Source organism: Haliotis rufescens, unplaced genomic scaffold (genome assembly GCF_023055435.1).
Source record: "Haliotis rufescens isolate VD_foot unplaced genomic scaffold, xgHalRufe1.0.p SCAF_11, whole genome shotgun sequence".
Lineage (NCBI taxonomy): Eukaryota > Metazoa > Mollusca > Gastropoda > Lepetellida > Haliotidae > Haliotis > Haliotis rufescens.
This window is the reverse complement of record NW_025963791.1, coordinates 30,190,284-30,215,027: the sequence shown is the minus strand read 5'-3', so window position 1 is coordinate 30,215,027 and position 24,744 is coordinate 30,190,284. Positions and strand designations below refer to the sequence as shown.

The following is a 24,744-nucleotide window of genomic DNA, read 5'->3' as shown; positions in this document are numbered from 1 at the left end:
GGGTAGAAATTGTCCCGAGAAACATAATATCCTTTTCGTCAGAGGCGACTACATGGGCGGGGCAATCGTACCCCGGTGTTGGTTGTTGCTCATTATGTTAATCACTGGTTTGTCTGGCCCCGACTGCCGGAACAATTACAGGCCGCCGTCATATAGTTGGAGCAGTACTGACTGTGAGGTGGTGAGGTGAAATTGGGTTTAACGTCGCGTCCAAGATTATTGCACTTATATAGCGACGTGCATGTACGTGTATGTGTTTGTGTTTGTGTTTGTGTGTCTGCTTGTACTAGTCCGGACTGATGCCGATTTATAGTGCTAGCCCACAGAGATACCATGCCGCAGTTTAACATGAATACCCCACTCAGACACAGTATACTGACTCCGAGCCGACCAGTCCTTGCTTTAACCCCTTAATGCCGAGCGCCAGACAGGGTAACAACAAGTACCATCTTTTAACGTCTTTTGGTATGACGCGGCCGGGGATCGAACCCCGGACCTTCCGCTCTCCGGGCGGACGCTCTACCACTAGACCACGGAGGCGGTCTGCCATTAGATAATCGATTTCGTTTTCAGTACTTTAATGTGAGTATGTAAGTTTGTAAACTTGAACCAATGTATTTGGTCAGAGAATTAATACAGGATGCACTTTGTAAGAAATGCTAGTTTATTGAAAAAGTATGCGGTGCTTCACTTTCATCCAAGGTCCAGGTTAAGACTGGAAATAGACTGGAACGAGTTATTCACATGGCGAAAATGAAAATTCGAAATTAACAATACATTCTTGACGATGTGTAAGAACGTACCTTTAGCGAGAGATCCCACAGTCAGAACCACCAGAAAAATATAGCTAGGTCCCATCGTCGCAATAATATCAAACTGCAACAGAAAAACGTCAGAGAAGAGCCGGGTATGTTGTGGGTTTGTATATGTTGGACAGCCTGACTTCAAATGTCGCTACAAGTTACCCTCGCGAATTTATAGTCCCAACTTAATTGACACATCCTGTATGAATAAACACAAAATTACAGGATGTTTGAGCTTAAATGAAATCCCCGATAAGACAGAATCTCTGTTAGGTACAGTCTGGGGATAAAAAATACGTTTAATTTGGAATATCCCACAATTTGTTTTAAAAGCGTTTGTCACTGAATGCTTTCTCAGATCGCTCAGGCGTCTTTTGGAACGCGCTTGCGACATGTTGATAATGACGCCATGACTTTCAATGTAAAACTCAATATATATTAATTTTGGCATGCGCTGCTTGTCAGGGAACATGTGAATAAAACGGGAGAAACGATAACAATTATATATAACTTATGCTCATCTTATATTCCTAAACTCCATTTATAATCCGCACACATTTATGTGTTCTTAGTAACATATTTTTTACGACCTTGAACAAAGTAATAAATAAAACAATTGATAATGGTATTACGTAATTCTGGGTCTTATAATGGGCCCCGGCCAGGGTATGCTTGACAAGAATGCTATTCGTATGTATTCAGTATTCCCTGGATTATCTAAATCTGCCAAGTGGTCACTCTAACTTCACTTGCCTTGTAATGGCCAACTATTTGAGGTGTGTGTGTGTGTGTGTGTGTGTGTGTGTGTGTGTGTGTGTGTGTGTGTGTGTGTGTGTGTGAACTATAAACACTGTTAAACCTTGGGCAGCTATGTTTAAGGCTGGGAGTACAAGCTTTGATGATGATCCTCGGTCTGGACGTCCCTCAACTTACATCAATGAAGATTCAATCAAGGAGACAGAAAAAACTTCTACTGTCAGATAGACGTATAACATTGTTGAACCTAAGGAAGACACTGGTCTAAAACACGGATCCATTGAAAGTATTATTCATGAACATTTACAGATGAATATTATATTAGATATCTTCTCGTTGGGTGCCAACGTTTATAAATTCTGTTCTTAAGGAACTTAAAAGAACTGACATTGCGTTAAAATAGGATTTCAGCAAACCCATGCTTGTCTTAAGAGGCGTTTATGCTTGTCGACTAACGGGATCGATAATCAAGATCTAAATTTATAATAAAACGGGTCTTACTATCAAATCACTTGAGCACCTTAATTAAAAAACATGAAAAAATTAGCAAAATATCTGTCGACACCCATTCGGCGGTACACATGCTTCGCAAATCCTACAGTCGACCGAAATCTGCACTTTGAAATCCATGTTGTTTGCGAACCGGATGTCTAGTTGGTCACACGATTTTGATTTGACTATGCAATGGACTCGTTAGTCCAGCTAAACTGTAACTGTGGAAACCGTCGAGGGTGGAAACTGGACTTTTATTGTCTGTTAATGCCCTTGCTTCGGGAAGATGTTCTCCACCAACTTGAGGTGTACGTAGTTTTCGTACAGTGGTGTTTTTTTTTCTCTCTCTCTCTCTCTATCAGGGGGCACTGGTGGCCCAGTCGTCCAAGGCGCCGCGATTCGCTGTGCAGAGTTGCGTCCCTTGGGCACGCCACAAACCTATGATTGTGGGTTCGAATCCCGGTTCGCCCCGATTATGTTTCTAGGTTTGTCAGCACCATACCCGTGCTCGTGGCTTTCACCGAAGTGGTAAATGTCTGAGACCTGCATCACTTCGGGCTTTCCTCCAACATTAAGCTGACACGCCGCGATATGACTGGAATACTGTTAAAAGCGGCGTTAAACCCAACTCTCTCTCTCTCTCTCTCTCTCTCTCTCTCTCTCTCTCTCACTCTCTCTCTCTCTCTCTCGCGTTCTCTCCATCTAGAAAGTGGTCAAATGTAACAAATGTTATATTTTGGATAACAGTTTTTAGTAAAGTACAGATTCTTATCAAAAAGACTTTTGTGAGTCCCAGTTGGGTTGGGTTGAGTCCCACTCTGTCAAACACACTGCGTGTTTGGTATTCATTAACCAAGAAACTTGACTCTGCCTGTAAGATATGAAGCTGATATTGTAAAACATGTTCTGGACACATGACACTAAAGGCTTGCTGTTGACCCAAGTCATCTCCTGGTACCAGAGATAATATTATACATTTCATGTCACTTGACCGAACTTGGGAGGCAACGTTCTAAGGTAATGCACTGTGTTTTTATTTCACAGTCACTTTGTGTGAGTTCATTGAAATATCAACCTTTAACGAATGATGACCAAGTGGTATAAATTTAAACGTCGTAGCTTTCGGCGACGTCCATGCAATGTTTGGCACTCACTGTATAAAGGTTCAAATTCCAATGAACATACACAAAGTGAAACTCAATTCTAACATAGTGTTATATCCCTGTTTCCTTCCTCAAAGGGTCTATACGATAGTGTGTTTGTGGATTTCGTGTTTACACTGACAGACACTCTCAACCAGCTGTATCGCGGACAAAAAGACTTCCTCCCAACGAGAGACGACATTAGCGTTTGCTAAAATTGCTCTACAGTAACATCTCCTGTACTCTGGCTATATTAAATAGTTTTATGTAGTCGCCTCGTAGACAAGCCTCAGGGATGTTTTGTTCGTAACAGAGCTTTTCTGTCAAGTTTTAATTTTACCAGATCTTATAAGAATATACATTTGTTTTAAACAAAAAGGAGACAAAATAATCACTGGTCAAAAAGTCAATAGTTAAGGTCAGCTGTCATGCATATTTCCTTAAAGGCTCTGTCAAAAATATTAATAGAATTTTTAATGTGAATATGCACGAAACGTCTAACGGTTTTACGCCGCTTTTAGCAATATTCCAGCAATATCACGGCGGGGGACACCAGATATGGGCTTCACACATTGTACCCATGTCGGGCCAATAAAAATAAATATATGATGAAAAGTGGGTTGACAACTTAATCAGTGTTTGTCAGTTGACCGCGCGATCAGCCAAGGAACTGTCCCAGACACAATGGCACCATGACTTATATATGTAGGTGCACTAAGACTAGTTGACGCCTTGTAAATATGCATGGAAGGTCCATTCATATTCACAACTCGCCTCAAGACATCCTAGACATGATTTGTTTGTTTGTTTGTTGTTTAACGTCGCACGGCGGTCTGTAAATAATCGAATCTGGATCAGACAATCCAGTGATTGCAATTGACATAATGAGCATTTATCTGCGCAACGGGGATACGATGACATGCATCAAACAAGTCAGCGGGCCTGACCACCCGATCCCGTTAGTCGCCTCTTACGACAAGCACGGGGCCATGTCAGCCGACATATGTTGTGCAGAAATAGAATAAAGACTCTTTCAACTGAGTGCTCAGTAGTAACCGACTGTGTTTCGAGTTCCCAAGACATATAAAATATAAGTACACCCTTAACCCAAACAATTTGTGAACTATCGTTTCATATGAAGTTTGAAAAATAATGAAAATTCATGGCTACGTTTTTTACACGAGTATATGTTCCAACACCTACTGTAGGTCACTGCATAAACTTACCAAAATACAATTGGTCAAAAACTGATAACAAATATGTTGTTGCGATAAAATAAAATGTTGAAAACTACAATTAAAATGCATGTACTTACATGCCCGACTTGCAGCTAGTTCCAAAGCAAAATGTAGAATGTGAAATAAAACAATTGTTACGGATTTGGAATGACATGATGGAGGAGAGGATGTGACGACAGTAGCTGTTTGACGCTGATTGCTGTTCATTTGATACAATATCTTACTGTTTCTGGCGTCATTTGCTGAATGCTGTGTACCACATGGCGATAATGAATTAAAGGTCTGCTCTGCAGATTGCAATCTTCTTGTCAATATTCCTTGTTTGCGCTCATATCGTGATGCGATGAGATCCTCCCTCTGTTATATGGTGAGTGGGGGAGTTAATCTTGCAATTGCAGCATCAGCGGTTTTATCACCAATCGTCTCGGCGACACTCTCTTCTAGATCCCTTCTATGTATCTTTTTTCATGTTACAACAACACGTGTCTATTCCAACAATAAACATCTATGCAGAGTTGCGTCCCTTAGGCGTGCCAGGAACCTATAGTCATGGTTTCGAATCCCAAATTCGTTTCTGCGTTTGGTAGTCCATAGCCTTTCTCGTTGGAGACCGCCTCCGTGGTCTTGTGGTAGAGCGTCCGCCCGGAGAGCGGAAGGTCCGGGGTTCGATCCCCGGCCGCGTCATACAAGCAAGACGTTAAAAGAGTGTACTTGTTGTTACCCTGTCTGTCGCTCGACATTAAGGGGCTAAAACAAGGACTTGTCGGCTCGGAGTCAGTATACTGTGTCTGAGTGGGGTATTCATGTTAAACTGCGGCATGGTATCTCAGTGAGCTAGCACTATAAATCGGCATCAGTCCGGACTAGTACAAGCAGCTACACACACACATACACGTGCATGCACGTCGCTATATAAGTGCAATAATCTTGGACGCGACGTTAAACCCAATTTCACCTCACCTCACCTCACCTTTCTCGTTGGATACACCAAAGCGGCCACTTTGAGCTTTCCTCCCACATCAAGCTGACCTGCTGCAATATAGCTGAAATACTGGTCTAAGCGACGGTAAAACCACCTCACTCACTCACTCACTCCGACAACAACAAACATCATTCCCACAAGAACAGGCTGCATAATCCACCGCAAGGCCTGCTAATTGTTTGATGTTTGGTGAACTTTTTAGTGGTGGCCTAGTGGTTAAAGCATTAGCTCGTCACGTCGAAGACCCGAGTTCGATTCCCGACATGGGTACAATGTGTGAAGCACATTTCTGGTGTCCCCCGCCGTGATATATTTGCAATATTGCTAAAAGCGGCGTAAAACCGTTAGACGTTAGCCACATCTTTAACATCATTCCATGACAATAAACAATACAAATAAATATATGATGAAAAGTGGGTTGATAACTTAATCCGTGTTTGTCAGTTGACTTTTTAGTTATTAATTATTCGTGGCGCGGTGGGGTAGCCTCGTGGTTAAATCGTTCGCTCGTCACGCCAAACACCCACCTGGGTACAATGTGTGAGGGGGCACGGGTGGCCCAGTCGTCTAAGGCGCCGCGATTCGCTGTGCAGAGTTGCGTCCCTTGGGCACGCCAGAAACCTATGATTGTGGGTTCGAATCCCGGTTCGCCCCGATTATGTTTCTAGGTTTGTCAGCACCATTCCCGTACTCGTGGCTTTCACCGAAGTGGTAAACGTCTGAGACCTGCATCACTTCGGACTTTCCTCCCACATTAAGCTGACACGCCGTGATATGACTGGAATATTGCTAAAAGCGGCGTAAAACCACACTCACTCACTTTAATCGTATAAAATCATCGACACAGAATATTATTACAAGGAAAGGCTACTTTCCATATTTGCGGCATTATTATTTGCGGAAGCCCGAGATCTTTCACTAACTGCCCAAAGAAGGAGGTCAATTGAACAGTCCGATGGCATCTGTAAATGATCATGCTTTGCACGATAACCTTACGATTACTATAATATCACATCTTATATAAATCGGAGAGAATGTGTCCTTGATCTGATCATCATGTGACTAAAACAACCTGCAAAACTCACAACAATGCATTGTATGTACCTGTTACTCACACGAAGAACAGAGGTTAACGTGACGCGTATAGTGATGTAATCCACTGTTGATGACATGTTGCTTGACCAGTGTCACACTGACCTCTGTTGTGTTATTCATATGAATAACTGCTTACCATACGATGATGACATAGTTTGTTGGGTTATGTTAGGTAGATTATCTCGCTGAAGACACATTCAACTTCTTTTTACCTACAACAACGGTAACACTATTTTACAGGGCGTTTTCATTTGCAGAAGCCACCGGACTGTTCAAGTGCTCTGCTTCGTTAACAGACCTCAAGGGGGCACGGGTGGCCCAGTCGTCTAAGGCGCCGCGATTCGCTGTGCAGAGTTGCGTCCCTTGGGCACGCCACAAACCTATGATTGTGGGTTCGAATCCCGGTTCGCCCCGATTATGTTTCTAGGTTTGTCAGCACCATACCCGTGCTCGTGGGTTTCACCGAAGTGGTAATCGTCTGAGACCTGCATCACTTCGGGCTTTCCTCCCACATTAAGCTGACACGCTGTGATATAACTGGAATACTGTTAAAAGCGGCGTTAAACCCAACTCACTCACACTCACACGGGTTCATGCGCAACTCTGCACAGCGAATCGCGGCGCCTAAGACGACTGTGCCACCCGTGCCCCCATGGAATTTGTACAAAACAACGTAATATAATAAAAGTCAGATCTTTTACTTCGATACCTCTCTACCGTCTCTAGTGGTTAAAGCGTTCGCCATTTACGCCAAAGACCCGGTTCGATTCCCAATATGGTAACAATGTGTAAAGCCTGACTTTGTTGCTTTTAAGAACACAATAACAAGTATTTATGACGTTGAATATCATATTGCACGTAGAAATAACGACTTCTCTGCCTTTAATAGAAAATGGGCTTTGTTTACTCAAACTGCAAAATAACTTATTCACTTGATGCTTGCAACATAATTTGATGTACCATAAATACCGCATCTTCTTAATTGTATACATAAATATGCCTTCATCTGTACCATGATGTGGATTATGCCTTAGGCCTCCTCTGTACCACATCCTTTTGAGAAGTACCTGTATTCATAAAGCTGTACTGTTTTTCGAGTGCATATGTATCCTGTGTATATGACTGAATAAAAAAAAAAAATAAAAAAAATGTGTAAAGCCCATGTCTGGTGTTCCCAGCCGTGATATTACAGGAATTTTGCTGAAGCGGCGTAAATTCATAGTCACTCACTCCTCTGTCCTCTTTGGCCTTAAAATTATATGGTGAATGGGCGGGTTCTTGAGCCAGTGATATGTCAGGTTTTGCCTTCCTTTCGTTACCGCCTCAAATCGGAATTTCGAACTTAACGAAAATCCACACAATCCAAAATATATTATCTTGATAGAACACCCTTTTAGGTGTAGAATCCGTGACGCTAAGAGACGACAGGACGTATAAAAATAGCCACAACAGTGTAATATCTCGGCATTAATAATTTGCATTCGGATATTAATGTCTAAATGCTTGGCTTACAAGTGCTGAGAAATTAGTAACCTCGACGCTGATTGGCTGATCCGATGGTCGTCCTGGTGCGACATTTTATGAATGTATGCTCGGATCTTCGGGGGAATTTCATCGGAGTCAAATATCTGATTTGATCTGATTTACGAGGCGACTAAAGGGATCGGATGGTAAGGTTCGGTGACTTGGTCGATTACGTGTCATCGCACCCTGACAGCGTTGGGCGTTGCTCATAATAACAATCACTTGTTTGTCTGTTCCAGATTCAATTATATACAGGCCGCTGTCATATAGCAGGAATATTAAGAGGACACGTGAAGATCCGGTGTAGGATATGTTTGCCGTAAAAGGCGACTATGCTTGTCGTAAGAGGTGACTAACGGGATCGAGTGGTTTACGCTCGCTGACTTGGTTGATGCATGTCATCGTATCCCAATTTCCTGGATCGATGCTCATGATGTAAATCACTGGATTGTCTGGTCCAGACTCGATTATTTACAGACCGCCGTCATATCGCTGGAATAAGTGCGGCAACAACAACAAGTACCATACAACAACAACGATATTGAACACAGTGAGTGAGTGAGTGTGTGAGTTGGGTTTAACGCCGCTTTTAACAGTATTACAGTTATATCGCGGCGTGTCAGCTTAATGTGGGAGGAAAGCCCGAAGTGATGCAGGTCTCAGACGTTTACCACTTCGGTGAAAGCCACGAGCACGAGTATGGTGCTGACAAACCTAGAAACATAATCGGGGCCAACCGGGATTCGAACCCACAATCATAGGTTTCTGGCGTGCCCAAGGGACGCAACTCTGCACAGAGAATCGCGGCGCCTTAGACGACTGGGCCACCCGTGCCCCCATATTGAACACAGATATACCGCCTACACTTAGCAATAAGGAACTGGGGATGAAGAGTGTTGGGTGTGATCATTCGTGACCAGCTCGTGTTATTTCGGGACAAGCAGAATAGCGAATGGGGCGTGGTATAACCTAATCCGAAATAGCGACAACTCAACTCCCAATGTCAACATTCAAAACGATCGGAGGGGCTTAGTGGGTAGTGTGTGTGTGTGTGTGTGTGTGTGTGTGTGTGTGTGTGTGTGTGTGTGTGTGTGTGTGTGTGTGTGTGTGTGTGTGTGTGTGTGTTAGATGTTAGATGGTTTGTGATCTGATGGAGGAGAGTACGAGACCTAACGGAAAACAATATAATTCATTATTAGTCGTGTATTGTTCCTTGCCGCTATCTACATTGTACGGGAAATTTATCCGAGGCTGTCTCAGTTTCAGCTGCAGTGAGACCGGAAGTGAGGTCGGCACGTGACATGTTCTGCGTGGCTTGTATTGTGATCGCCGTGGTCCTCCTTTACACCATGAGACGAAAAACACTGGCACAGCAAGTGTCTCCACTTGGGAAATATGTTCTGATAACAGGATGTGACACGGGTAAGGGCTTAGATTTCTTGTTCATGCGTACAGTCCGAGTCAAAATTAAGTGGCATTTATTGTTATTGTTCTTATTCGAACAACGCGTTCATTGACATCATCTATTTAGATCTGTGCGATCATCTTTCAGAAAATAAAGACATAGGGAGACGCCGTCGACGACGGAAATATGTCAAAATGACAAGACGAACTCTGTAATTGTCTTACGTTGTTTCGAAAAGACATCTCCTGTTTTGTTTGTTGTTAAACGACGCAGTTTTCAAGCTACAAATGTATATGACGGCGATCTGTACATAATCGAGTCTGGACCAGACAATCTTGTGATTGACATCATGAGCATCGATCCACGCGAATTGGAAACGACATGCATCAACAAAGTCAGAGAACGTGACCACCCGATCCCGTTAGTCTCATCTTACGACAAACATAGTGGCCTTTTACGGCAAGAATGAGTTGCTAAAATCCTATTCTAACCCGGATGGTTACATCTCCAGCACACGATGCGGAAGCGAGTATTTTATACGATTCTGAATTCCAAACATGTGCAATGATAAAACGTCACCTCTTGTATGGGTGAATAAACAAACGTCTATCAATTGTAGTTACAAATTCAGAGAAAAACGTTCATAAAAGAAATGGTCATGTAGTTATTAAATTTTGAATGAAATTTCAAATTGTCAAATCCCTTTTAATCTGATTTTAAAGTTTCCTATTGACGTTTTCCGTCAAACCAGTGATATATTGTAATAGTATTAGCATTGGCTTACTCATACATCCACCCACCCACCCACTCAACTACCTACCCCCTCACTCACCCACTTATTCACACTAGTTTCAACACAAGTTACCGATTCCACCCTGGACATACATGTATATACATCTCGACTTGAACATCGCTGTTCAACTTGATGCCTCAAAGGGATAGTGGGATATATTCATGCAAATATTTAATCAGGTTGTTTGCGTAGATTTTTTAAAAATATTTTTATTTCAATTCAGTAGACATATATGCTACATTGGTACATGAGGTATATACATGTAGCAATTCATAGAATCATAAAACATGATCCGATATGGGTAAGTGAATCTATTGATTGACTGAGAAAATAAAATAAGTAGGCTGATAATTCCTTCCATTTTCTGTCGAATCTCTTAATACTACTACTTTTCATTGCGATGATTTTTTTCTATTTTTCATTATGATACATCTTACAATATTGTTATGAAAAAAAGAAAGCATAATGGAGTTTTCTTAATGCTTGACTGGTGAATGTATTTTTTTGCAAGAAGAATTATGTGCTTGAATAGGTAGTTATTTTTGTTGTAGCAAAATATTGTGTGCGTAGATTTAATTGTGACAGAGTTTCTTTCCTTCAGGTCTATTTCTCTGTTTTTTCAGCACCAAACCTGTGGTCTTGGATTTCACCAAAGTGGTATTTAAAACACCTAACACATGCCTCACTTTAGACTTTCCTCCAACGTTAAGCTAACATGCAGTAGATTAAATAAATAATGAACAAGCTCAATGTAATGTAAACCAAGCTAACTCACTCTCTCACTCATTTACTTATTGTGTCAGATAATACCATATACAACATACTTTGTTTTGTATTTGACATAATGTTACGAGTATAATTTAAAACGTGTTTCACATGGTTGTTGCTGCGTGAAACGGTAAAAAACCACGTGAAACGGTTACAACTGTTTATTGGGTTTACTGAACTCCCCAAGCTTTCATACGTTTTGAAACTTAGCATTCAGTAAGCTGTACATTACGGGGTGTTTAGCACATGAGTGATATTAGAAGTGCTTATAACAAGTTGTAAAGATTGGTTGTGACGCAATGCTTTTATCATAGAGAGAGAGTGAGAGTGAGTACACTTTAATGCTACCAGAGTTAACAGTAACTGTAAATTTCTAACAGTAATCCCCTCCAGTGTTTCATATGGAAGTATGAAAGTTGGTGTCATCAAAACCAAACAACGATTAATAATGATTTTTATAGCAGATATAAAATATACACCATTTTAGTATAATGATGGACAGAATAAAAACAAATACTTTAAAGCGACAAAGTGTTACATATATTAATAAAGATTTGATTATTAAGAACGTAAAAACTCCATCCGACAAAATCACCTTCTCATGATTTTCACAGTTCGCATTATAATTATCAGCTCTGACTGTCATTCGGGTAGTGGGGTAGCCTTGTGGTTGAAGTGTCCGCTTGTCAGTCTGAAGGCCCGGGTTCGATTCCCCACGTGGGTGACTTGCTTCATGGCGTGAGATGCTGCCATGCTGCTCACCGGTTTGTCTGGCCCAGACTCGATAAATTGCATATCGCTGCGACCAAACCAAATATTGCTAACTGCGGCGTTAAACAGCATTCATTCAATCACTCCAAGGAACCCCCGTAATCACCTAAGGTTGGTTATTCGTATGAATAGTTACTACCCCTGAATCCTCTTTGTCAAAGCTATGGTGGCGCTGGGCTTTTGTAAGTCTTTATTAATGTCTGGGAGTTACGATACTCGTAGCATAACATTCGTTTTGTGCAGACGGGACTTGGGAAATAAAAATCGGGTTCGTTACAACAGGCTGTTCGTGAGTTCGCTATAACCGAAATTGAATGTTTTACAAATTGAAAGTACGTTATCAAAACCCCAAACACATTCTACTGAGGCCTACCTAAAGAAAAGAAGTCCTTCCCTTTTCGTCATGCACAATCACTGAAAAACAGAAAGTCTATGCGTTTCCTGGTCGTCAAACCTTCCTTTAGAAGGCCTTCTGGTAGGACTTCCGGTTCCCGTGCATCTCTGTGTTCCACACATACAATTCTGAAATTCTTGTCTAAATTTGACGCTAAATGTGCTGTATATAATAGGATTCGCTGCACAGTGAAGATAATAAAATCTCAAAAATAAATGGTAAACACTTAGCGCGGGGAAGCTTTGGTTGACCAAAAAATCAGTGTTGAAGTGTTCAAGGAGACGTAGGATTAAGTTGGGTAGAAAGCTCAAATAGATGACGACTGTTGTTGTTGCAATCATGAGGGTTGTGCGTTTAGGGACAGTTAACATGTTTGATTGTTTTGTCGAATATCTCAAAGTGCTTGCTGAGATCCTGGCTCTTCTCCAAGAAGTATTGCTGGATTCTGATATCGAACGCAGCTTGACAGTCGCTATCATTTCGCGCATGACCTTTTGATATGGAAGTGCAGCTTTGCATCGACACCGGCGCAGCAAAAGCAACTTTCGAGCAATAAGAATGTATAACACAGCTATGGGAACTGCTCCAAGCGTGAACATAGCCATGAAAACACACCTGTATATGACTGTGAAGATGCTATCTTTGAAATAATCCTGTACACCACAAGTACGGACAAGTACATCATCGAACGGTGTCGTTGTTGTTTGATCCCCGTATAAAACAAAGGCAGGCCAAGTTAACCCAAGAGCAAGCGTACACACACAGAGTCTAAAACTGCGAGCTGTTGTGACAGTCATCTGATTCTTTAAAGGAGTACAAATCTTTCTGAATCGATGGCCAGCGAACACAACCAGTGCTCCGGACGATGCAGTGGCGCAGAATTGTTCCACAAACACATAACATTTACACAAGATTGGGCTTGGAAAAGACGCATTGTTCAACAGTGAAAAGATCTCAGCGGGTAGAGCTATTGATGTGCTCAGCAAATCGAACAGAGCTACGGTTAAAATGAAGCTTCTTGTGGCACTTTCCTTAAACTGTCTGGAATACACTATGAGAATCGTAATGTTGCCGAAGAAAGAAATCGGACCGACGAGTCCAGTAAAGAAGATTGCAGGTTGCAAGATGGCCCTCCTTTCTGCTTCCAAATCCAGTATGTATTTGGTCACATCAAGGTCGTTGCTTGGCGATGCTTCGTTAATTTTAGATGATGACTCGGTGGCTGTTGTCATATTAGAAAACGACGAATTGTTGTCCATTGGATAAAACATATCTGAAACGTACATATGACATTGGTAAAATGTATATTCTCTGTGGGGAATTCAATAATATTTTGTTATTGTCCGTCTACTTGGCTTCTCAGAGAAGGTGCGTGCGGAAGACAGCAACAAATATTGCCTTTTGTATCGGTTAAGTACAACTGATGAGTTAGTTGTTGTTGTTAAAGATATATATAGAAATCGATTCCGAATCGTTATTCATCGCTAGAATGGTGTTGAGAGCTCTAAAAAGGGAAAGGGCAGGTGGTTTAAGTATGAAGAAAAACAATGGCACGAAATAGTATTTTTCTAAATCGGGATTTTAGAAACTGTCGGGTAAAAGAACTATACACATGAAAATCGGATTTGACGAAACATTATTTATTTTTTTGTCAAAACGGTCTCTCCTGAAAACTGTCGCCGAACCACTGCAAACTTCACTCTGCATAACGGTATGTATTTTTCTAGCGATTTACCTCCTTGTCTAAACTGAATTATTGACCATGGACATATTTATTCGTTCGTCCCAAAAGAAAGCATTTTTTTCTCAATGTTGCACATAATCAGAATTTATTTCGTATAGTCTGGCCATGAGTCCAATAGTACAGATGGTTGGATAATATTTGACATATTGAGCGCATCAGTTTGCGTTAGCTTTTGATTTTCTACGTTTAAACATTTTTTCAATATAAAGAGCTAGCTGAAATAAAATGCTGTCGTCATTTGTTGTGAGTAACACTACAAACTTGTGCATGGTAGGATATTGATAATAATACGAGGACAAATACCTTTACCTTAAGTTAGTATAAGCTAGACATATAAATAGTGCATGGTATTCATTATCTAAGTCTTCTTTACCGAAATTGCATGGACTGACAGCAAAGTCATGGACACTAGACATTCTATATTTATTTATTTTAAAATCATTTGAACAACATCTTAATTTTGTTAAAGATCTTCTTAAATTTACAGTCTTAATAGATGATAGATATTTTTCTGGTTTTAGTAAGGATTTGTAAGTGCAATATAAATCTAGCCTTGGTAAATAAGATATACAATCTGACCATTCTTGCATAAACAAATCTCTTGTTCTTTCCTTAAATGTATGAATAAAAACATCACAGTCTCCGACATCTTGCATCAACCACATATTACCAAACAATAACTAAACAATGTATATCTTACAAATGAAACCCAATTTTTATAACCTAATTCATCATATTTACATAGCATGAAATAGCAATGCTTTGGATATTTACACAGAGGCATTCTTAATAGCTTAATCCAATACAATATCCATACATTATCGTTCTTCCACGTTCACCTTATACAGCAGCATTTGAAGATTTGTATCCTATTCTCAAAGTATATTTACAAAATTTATTATGTATAATTTCAATGCTTTTCCTTACTTCTGTACACTATATTTCCGCACCATATAGCAAAATGAGTAACATTTTACAATCAAAGTTTTGAAGTATGTATCAACGTTTACGTCTGGATATTTGACCATCATTCTTTTAATAGGTACAAGAGCCTTGTTTGCCTGTTTAGCTAAAGTAACACATGTTTGAGTGAACATATTTCTACATGAAATAACACAAAATCAATCCCCAACCAAATCCATGTGAAGCAAATCGTAGTCTATAAAATAATTTAAAATGAGATGCATCCCGTTTCGATAATTCCTTCTACTCGTTTAGCAATTGTAGATGACAAAAGATGCACATCACCAAGGTTAAAACGCATGTTCTTATTCCTATTCTGACAGTTCAATCTGGGATTACGTGAAACTTAGAAACTGTTAAATAAATGTTATCCTATATGGTATAGATTCAAAGTGAGACTGTACGTTCTATACAAAATACCATAAAGCATTTTTCGCCCTTTGTAAGTCCAGCTTCGTGTTTGGGATTGATGGCATTCTATGGACAAATACATCTCGAGGAGTATTTCGTCCATTGTAAGCCCACGTTACACTGAAGACAGACGTTCGCTAATATTGTCTATGCATGAACGAAAACGTATTGTTTATGCCATCATCAAACAAATACAAACATCGTGTAAGAACAAAGTAATATTACCACTTCAATGGTATGTAAAATATAGAATACAAACGGGAGCATATTTACCCGACATGGCAGTGAAGACAGTGACGATGTTGCTGTTGACGGTCTGTCTACGTGACAGTATGGTCATGTAAGTTACAGAGGGATGTGCATTGATGAGGATGGGAATGAGTGGGTCATGTAAGGGTAAAATGTATTATATCAGAGTAAGTGTGCTATAGACACTCCATTTACATACGTCGTTGTCTAACTGAAATACTGCTCAACGTCACACAGAAATTGAAGGAATCCTGTCCTAAAGGATGACAATGTTTTTATTTGAATGAGTGCGTTGGTTTAACGCCGCTTTGAACAATATTCCAGTTATATCACAGAGGGTCAGCTTGATGTGGAAGGAAAGTCCGAAGTGATGTAGGTCTTAGACGTTTGCCACTTTGGTGAACTCCACGACCATGGGTATGGTGCGAAGCGTGTTTCGAGTCCACAATCATAGGTTTATGGCGTGCCGAAGGGACGCAACACTGCTCAGCGAATTGCAGCGCCCCGTAATTTTTTTAAGCGAGGAAAGTTGAGAATGATGGTGCCTGTTTTTCCTCGATATTTTTATTTTAATATATAGCAATTATTGGGTCAGTCGAACATAAACATGATGATGATGCTTCCTGACAAATATTAACATAAATTCAAATAAGTGTATTTTTTAATTTTCTGTATTCTGTCGAATTTGGGTAGGTGGTGCTTCGAGTTGGACCGATATGTAGAACAGATATGTAGGCTTTCCAGATCAACACTTCTCCCCTTTCCGTAACATATAAGACTGCGCTGAGATGGAACCCAGTCAGTAAACTGGCCACGCGAGAGACACGAGTCGACACATGCGTCACCACTCGCCCCTTTCCGAAACCTACAAGAAGACTGGTCCCCCTATCGAAGAATTTAATGTGCGAAAATACGACAAACCAATCAGAATGCGCGTATGACTTCAATTACTTTGACCAAAGAATCCCTCAGGCATAATGTTTGATTTTACATATGTCTTGCATTTAAAAATATACCCAAGATACATTAAAATGTGATCAACTATACAGTATAATAATGTAAGTCCCAATGTGTTTTCAGTAGCATCAGGAATATATATGATATATGAGTGAAATGAACGTGAATCATTACGCAACGAGTTGACAATTCGTTTAGCGATGCGGGGGCACGGGTGGCCCAGTCGTGTAAGGCGCCGCGATTCGCTGTGCAGAGTTGCGTTCCTTGGGCACGCCAGATACATATGATCGTGGGTTCGAATCCCGGTTCACCCCGATTATGTTTCTAGGTTTGTTAGCACCATACCCGTGCTCGTGGGTTTCACCGAAGTTGTAAACGTCCAAGACCTGCATTATTTCGGGCTTTCCTCCCACATTAAGCCACAAGAGAGGCACGAGTCGCTTTTCGGCTTGTCCCGGAATAACACGAGTTGGTCACGAATGGAGTCGACATTCGCTTGTTCCGGAATGACACGAGCGGTTACGAATGCGGTAGATTGTGTGTACCAGGAACAGAACAATGGATCCTTTCCGTTAATAGAGCAAGTGTACAGAGCCCCATCTGGATATTTAAATGAGATCCTTCCGAATCACAGCCCATATGGCTAAAACTTCCGTCGACGTTAAGGAGGTTTTACGTCGGAACAGATACCCACTAGTACATTGTTTCAGATGCCAGGCCAACATCAAACGCGGAAAACTTAACAAAAAGACTGAAATACAATTCTGTCAACAAGTTCGCAAAGTGGTATTTTCATTTTCCACGATATACATATAATATAAAAGCACCAAGGGAGTCATTGGAATATGAATTGCACATAATATTGTTATGTTTGCGAATATGATTTCATTTAGCCGTATGTACCGTATTATATACTCTTCAAAAAAAGAAACGCAAAGCCAGATTTGTGTGAGGTAGGAAAATACATTTACACGAGGAACCGTACATGGTATTAAGCCAAAGTGTTGTGGAGAGAACACTTGGTGATTGTAGTCATCTCAGTTATCGGTAAATAGGAAAAGTTCAAGTTGAAGGTCAGCTACCATCAATAATGCGTATGCCCCCAGTTGGAATCGATAGCGGCCTGACATCTCCTGCCAATGAAAGAGAGGAGTATGCGAACCATATCCTGGGGAATAGTAGCCCACTCGGCCTGAAACGCAAAAACCAACTGCTGCAACGTCTGGGGCTGTGGTTGACGTCGGCGTAGACGTCTATCCAAGTCATCCCACAGGTGCTCTATCGGGTTCAAATCCGGGGTTCTGGAGGGTCAGGGGGCAACATCAACGTTGTTGTTGTGTAGACAGGCTCTTGTGATCCGTGATGTATGCGATCGAGCGTTGTCCTGCTGGAATACACCTTTGCCGTTGGGAGGACGTGTGGTAGGAGAATATCGTTGATGTATCGTTGAGCCGTAAGATTGCCCTGGATAAGGACCAAACCTGTCCTGTCATGATGAGAGATACCCGCCCACATCATAACGCTACCACCACCAAATCTGTCCACTTCCTGTACGTAACTTCCGGCGTAACGTTCTCCCCGACGTCTGTAGACCCAAGCTCTTCCATCCTCTCGACGGAGGAGAAATCTTGATTCGTCGCTGAACCAGACATCCTTCCATCGCAGTTGAGGCCATACTCTTTGTTGACGACACCAATGTAGTCGTTGTTGACGATGTTGTCGACTCAATATGACGCATCGAACAGGACGTCTTGCTCGTAGACATGCTACTCTTAAACGGTTTCGTACGGTCTGGTCGGAGCTTCTTGGCATTTGGGATGCGGTTGATGTTGCTGTGGTCGTCCTTTCACGTAGGTGGCGCAGTTGGATGTAGCGATCTTAAGCAATGTTGGTTACTCTTGGTCCTACCGACCTTGTTGACCCATGCAGTTAAAACCGATCCCATAACCTTGTAGTGGTGCTGGGCGCTACATTGAAAACCCTGGCTACAACTGATTTCCAGGGATTTCCCTGCCTGCATTCGGCCGTTCAAAGTGCTGCTGCACGTGCAGTACGTGCAGGTCCATGGCCTTTTTGTTAATGCACTGGGTGCGTTTTTCCGAATCGTACGTGTTTCCCGACTAATGGTTTGCATGTCCTTGCTGTGCTTATTTTGCTTTTATGGCCAAAATATGCCTATTGTGTTTCTTTTTATTGAGAGTATGTGTTTATAACTAACCCGGATTACAATACGAAGCATGTTTGGGCTTTCTTTAGACATATCACTGAAGGTCATTTTCTACAATTATGTTCTTCAGGTTTTGGTCATCAGTTGGCACAACGTCTGGATGAACGAGGTTGTAATGTAATAGCGACATGTCTGTTAGAACGAGGGGACGGAGCTTCTGAACTAAAACGAGTCTCTTCTGAACGCATGCACGTGCTGGCTCTTGACGTCACTTCCGATAACAGCGTCAGACAATGTATGGAACATGTGCGAGGAGTTGTTGGCGAAGCAGGTGTGTTTACAAGTATACATTAATTGCAAGCGTTTATTAATGTTTGTTCATGACTTTTTAGTTTAGCAACATGATATCACGGCAGGAAACATTGCGTAAATTCATTATGTAAATGTGCGGACATCGATGTATCCATGAATATACCTTTCTTTTTCTAGGCCTTTGGGCTGTTGTCAACAATGCAGGAGTCATGCCGCTTGGCGACGTAGAGTTCTACACTATGGACGATTTCAAACAGGCAGCGGAAGTCAATATGTTTGGCATGGTGCGCGTGACGAAATTCTTTTTGCCTCTCATCAGAAAATGCCAAGGTATATACAACTGCTGAAATAGGAGAATAATAAAAAGAATAGATATATTTTGCAATGATTATCTTATCCAAATGTGTTGTTCTCGTCTGTAACTATTATAGTATTATATTGTATTGTATTGTATTATATTAGTCATGTCACGTCACGTCACGGCACGGCACGGCACAGCACGTCACGTCACGTCACGTCACGTCTCGTCACGTCACGTCATGTCAGGTCATGTCATGTCATGTCATCAAATATGAGGGTAATGAGGTAACAAAGGAGACACGCACTGGGAAGGAGCTTGCGTTTTACACATGACAAGGGGGATAACTCTACTCTCGAACTCGAGCGGTTTTGCCAAATCAAAGATGGGGTTATCTCTTTTCATCATATTTCCAGTTGAAAATATGCATAAATCAGAGCTTGTTCGTTTCAGGTCGAATTGTTAACGTGACAAGCGTCAAGGGTTTAATCTGCACCACCCACAGTGCTGCCTATCACATGACTAAATTCGCAGGGGAGGCGTTCTCAGATTCACTCCGATTGGAAATGGCACGTTTCGGAATCAAAGTGTCCATAATAGAACCTGGAGACTATGGTGGAGGAACGGGGATGTTGGGAAATGTGAGCTGTTCGATCGTGTGAGTGAGTAGGTTTTACGCCGCTTGTAGCAATCTTCCAGAAATATCACGGCGGGACATATGAAATGCGCTTCACACAATGTGGAAAATCGAACCAAGGCTTTCGGCGTGACGAGCGAATCACAGAGTATATGTCTGAATTTAGTACACAATTTGACACTATCGACATCTGTACTCTTGACTTCTTTGATAGGCATTTAGAAGTTGGAGTACTAAGTAAGGATAAGAATTTATGGATGAACAACTTCTTTATTACAATTAAGAGCGACGTTTCGGTGTAGGTTCTAACACAGTTATCAAGCAAGTGATTCATGTGCAGTTAACATGAATGTTACACAAATATTGCATCTCTTTACATGTACATTGACAGTGTATGGCCAATCGCATTTCATGTGCAGTTAACATGAATGTTACACAAATATTGCATCTCTTTACATGTACATTTACAGTGTATGGCCAATCGGATTTCATGTGCAGTTAACATGAATGTTACACAAATATTGCATCTCTTTACATGTACATTTACAGTGTATGGCTAACATCATGTATGGTTAACATGAATGTTACACGAATATTGCATATCTTTACATGTACATTGACAGTGTATGGCCAATCCGATTTCATGTGCAGTTAACATGAATGTTACACGAATATTGCATATCTTTACATGTACATTTACAGTGTATGGCTAACATCATGTATGGTTAACATGAATGTTACACGAATATTGCATATCTTTACATGTACATTTACAGTGTATGGCTAACATCATGTATGGTTATCATGAATGTTACACGAATATTGCATCTCTTTACATGTACATTTACAGTGTATGGCTAACATCATGTATGGTTAACATGAATGTTACACGAATATTGCATATCTTTACATGTACATTGACAGTGTATGGCCAATCCGATTTCATGTGCAGTTAACATGAATGTTACACGAATATTGCATATCTTTACATGTACATTTACAGTGTATGGCTAACATCATGTATGGTTAACATGAATGTTACACGAATATTGCATATCTTTACATGTACATTTACAGTGTATGGCTAACATCATGTATGGTTATCATGAATGTTACACGAATATTGCATATCTTTACATGTACATTTACAGTGTATGGCTAACATCATGTATGGTTAACATGAATGTTACACGAATATTGCATCTCTTTACATGTACATTTACAGTGTATGGCTAATATCATGTATGGTTAACATGAATGTTACACGAATATTGCATCTCTTTACATGTACATTGACAGTATCTGACTAACCGGGATTTCATGTGCAGTTAACATGAATGTTACACAAATATTGCATATCTTTTCATGTACATTTACAGTGTATGGCTAACATCATGTGTACTTAACATGAATGTTACACAAATATTGCAATTCTTTACATGTACATTGACAGTGTATGGCTAACATCATTTATAGTTAACATACTAAGCTTGGAAACCAAGAAATACGATCACGGCGAATCATGGATTCGAATTAACGGGAGCCTGGGGTTGTATGAAAAAACTAAATTGACCCCGAAAATACATGAAAAAAAATATATATACGTCAGACACACACCTCCCCTCCCCTCCCCTCCCCTGCCTCGATAAGGATACTGAAATGTTTGCTACTGTGACAACTTACGGCATGGCATGGCGAATGCTATTCGTATGACAACATATCCGGGAAAACAGCCACCTGGTTATCAAAACACAACCCTAAATGTTATGTTGTATGGTGAATTGGGCCGGAAACCACTACGTGTTAAAATATATAAACATGTCACTGGTATTTCCTTTTGGGTGAGGTGGGGTGAAAAAGGGGTTATCTTCATGTCCAAGATTATTGCACTTACATAGCGACATACATACCAGTGTGTGTGTGTGTGTGTGTGTGTGTGTGTGTGTGTGTGTGTGTGTGTGTGTGTGTGTGTGTGTGTGTGTGTGTGTCCTTGTCCTTGTTTAAGCCCCTTAATGCTCAGCGCTAGACAGGGAAACAACAAGTACCATCTTCTGGTATGACGCGGCCGGGGATCGAACCCCGGACTTCCTCTCTCGGGGTATAGGCCCTACCGTTAGACCACATAGGCGGTCTTTTCCTTTTGGCATAAGCTTGCTTCTACAGAAGTGTATTATAAACCGTCCCGAACACTTTACAAATACATGTATACTTTCCATAAAGAAGTTGAAAATATCCCATGGTTGGAATTTATTAAGAATGTATTAGATAACTGCGGCCTATCGTATGTATTTGAAAACCCATCGGTATTTTCCAGGCCATGGCTGGCCTTAAAGGTTGAAAATATTTAGATCTCAATTCCTTCCGAACTCGAAATCCACTGTTGCATCAAGCTCTAGAGGGCCGTTTTAGAAGTACCTGAAGAACCAACCTCCGTTTGATAATTATCTTTTACTCTCAAAATCAATATTTATCCCTGTTATGTATTAATATTGAGAACTACTAATCATAGATAAATCGTTGAAAATGGTCGATGGCTGAACATTCCAGTGTCCACTGTGTGGTTCAATCGCTGTGGAAGATGAGTTTCATTATTAATTTTACTGACACGTGAAACTTTTCTCCTACAACGATATGAACTCTTAAATAAAAAGGTTTCAGAACCTGTTCGCTTTTAAGGTGAGGTGAAATCGGGTTTCTTGTCGCGTCAAAGAACTTATATAGCGACGTGCATGTGTGCATGTGTGTGTGTGTGCGTGCGTGCGTGCGTTCGTGCGTGCGTGCATGCATGCGTGCGTGCGTGCGTGCGTGCGTGTGTGGCTGCTTGTACTGGTTCGGACTGATGCCGATTTATAGAGCTAGCCTACTGAGATACCATGCCGCAGTTTAACATGAATACCCCAATCAGACACAGTATACATATTCCAAGCCGACAAGTCCTTGTTTTAGCCCCTTAATGCTGCGTAACAGCAAGTATCATCTTTTAACGTCTTTTGGTATGGCGCGGCAGGGTATCGAACACTGCTCTCCGGGCGGACGCTCTACCACCAGACCACGGAGGCGGTTTCCAGTTTAGGAAACTTATGACCACTAACTATGTTAGAGATCTAAAAGGCCTCCAAAAATTCCCTAACCAAGTGTATAATACAATTGATAAAATGTATTCGTATCTACGAATCCTATTTTCATTACTCTTGTTAAATCCTGCCATTTTGTACATATTGAAATTTGTATATAATTGTAGATCATGTACCACCGAGAGTGGTTTTTCTGAGAAATAAATACTCCTATCTCTATCGAAAGTTGAGTGGTCATAACCCGCCCCTTCCCACATTTAACGAAGAGCCACTGTATGCTTTAACAGATGGAAATACATCGAAAGAACTACGACAGGATGTGGCTTGAGGCAAGTGATGACGTCAGACAAGTGTACGGCAGGCAATACCTGCAGGATTGCTATTCAAAACTGGTTTCTGCAGCCAAAATCGGACGAAAAGACCTGACCCAAGTCATTAATTGCATGGAGGATGCGGTGCTAGCGGCAACACCTTGTTATCGATATCTGATACACGGAGGAAACAGGACATGTGATATCTACTGCGTGAGTTTGGTTTTGATAATGTTGTTTGTGAACGTCATAACGTCGATAATCTGATTTCTTGTAGCCATCATTAGTATTTTATTCATATGAGTCATCTGAATAATATTACTGAGTTATCTGTTTTGTTGTGGTTATCTTTTCTTACTTAATAAAAATATGCTTACCAACATGACTTTTGTAATGCGTTTGAAAAAGATTACAGTGTAGCCATCAAGTGCGATCATTGTATTTTGTACTGTCCACCCCATCCCCTCCCACCATTCAACCTCCCGGGACCGCCTCCGTGGTCTAGTGGTGGAGCGTCCGCCCGGACGTTAAAAGATGGTACTTGTTGTTACCCTGTCTGCCGCTCGGCATTAAGGGGCTAAAACAAGGACTGGTCGACTCGGAGTCAGTATATTTTGTCTGAGTGGGGTATTCATGTTAAATTACGGCCTGGAATCTCAGTGGGCTAGCACTATAAATCGGCATCAGTCCGGACTAGTACAAGCAGCCACACACACAAACACACACACGTACATGCACGTCGCTATATAAGTGCAATAATCTTTACGTTGAGCGACGTTAAACCCATTTTCACCTCACCTCACTTCAACCTCCCGGTCCCACATCAACCCTAACCTTAGGCCGATATCTCACAACTGAATTATTTCATTGTTCCTATTTATTTTCAGGTTCTTGCTCGTCTTAAGGCGTTTATTCCCACCCCGGTGCACGACTACCTAGTACGGGAGTATCTGTAGACGAGGAGATGGAGAATAGACTTTAAAAAAAAATATTTGGCATTGAAGTTTTCATTGAAAAATGAAGATGATCATAACACCAACGAGAAAGCGGGCAATAAAACTCGCAGACCATGGCGGACAATAAAATGAACACAGTTGTAACTATGTGTATAATTATATAATTGGGTATCAGTTAGTTGATCCCATGTTACTGTTCCAGTTTGAAATGGACGAGGTTTTAAAAGATAGGCATACACAACTGTCAAAACAAAAGTTAGCCTGCAGAAGAATCGTTCTACAACATCACATTGATCCAAGAGTCGGACTTTGAAGGAAGCAGCCCACATCCCGCTACTTCGAAGAGGCTGTCAGGATTGTCTGTGATAATGAAATGTCAGTGGGGTTTAACGCCGCTTTTAACAGTTTTCCAGTTATATCACGGCATGTCAGCTTAATATGGGAGGAAAGTCATAAGTGATGCAGGTCTCGGGTAACGGTAACGGGTGTGGTGCTGACAAAC

General features: G+C 41.1%; 2 protein-coding genes across 3 annotated transcripts in view; one reads left to right on the top strand and one right to left on the bottom strand.

The window, feature by feature from the left end:
* LOC124132588 overlaps window positions 1-4,786 on the bottom strand; it is a 12,512-nt gene extending 7,726 nt beyond the window's left edge. Inside the window, exons 1-2 of one of the 2 annotated variants that reach the window (XM_046496564.2) lie at window positions 4,656-4,786; window positions 804-876 (exon numbers count right to left, since the gene is read on the bottom strand). In XM_046496564.2, the coding sequence (XP_046352520.1) occupies window positions 804-876; window positions 4,656-4,670 (88 nt within the window). In that variant the 5' untranslated portion in view covers window positions 4,671-4,786. Of the gene's footprint in view, window positions 1-803; window positions 877-4,508; window positions 4,625-4,655 lie in introns of those variants that run through there. The other variant, XM_046496565.2, reaches the window with a different exon arrangement.
* LOC124132587 (short-chain dehydrogenase/reductase family 9C member 7-like) lies at window positions 2,930-24,744 on the top strand. Its single transcript, XM_046496563.2, has 7 exons — window positions 2,930-3,068; window positions 9,293-9,454; window positions 18,785-18,985; window positions 19,144-19,296; window positions 19,718-19,905; window positions 23,263-23,499; window positions 24,174-24,744. Exons 2-7 carry the CDS (start codon window positions 9,334-9,336, stop codon window positions 24,240-24,242), a joined length of 969 nt encoding a protein of 322 aa, XP_046352519.1. The 5' UTR covers window positions 2,930-3,068; window positions 9,293-9,333; the 3' UTR covers window positions 24,243-24,744.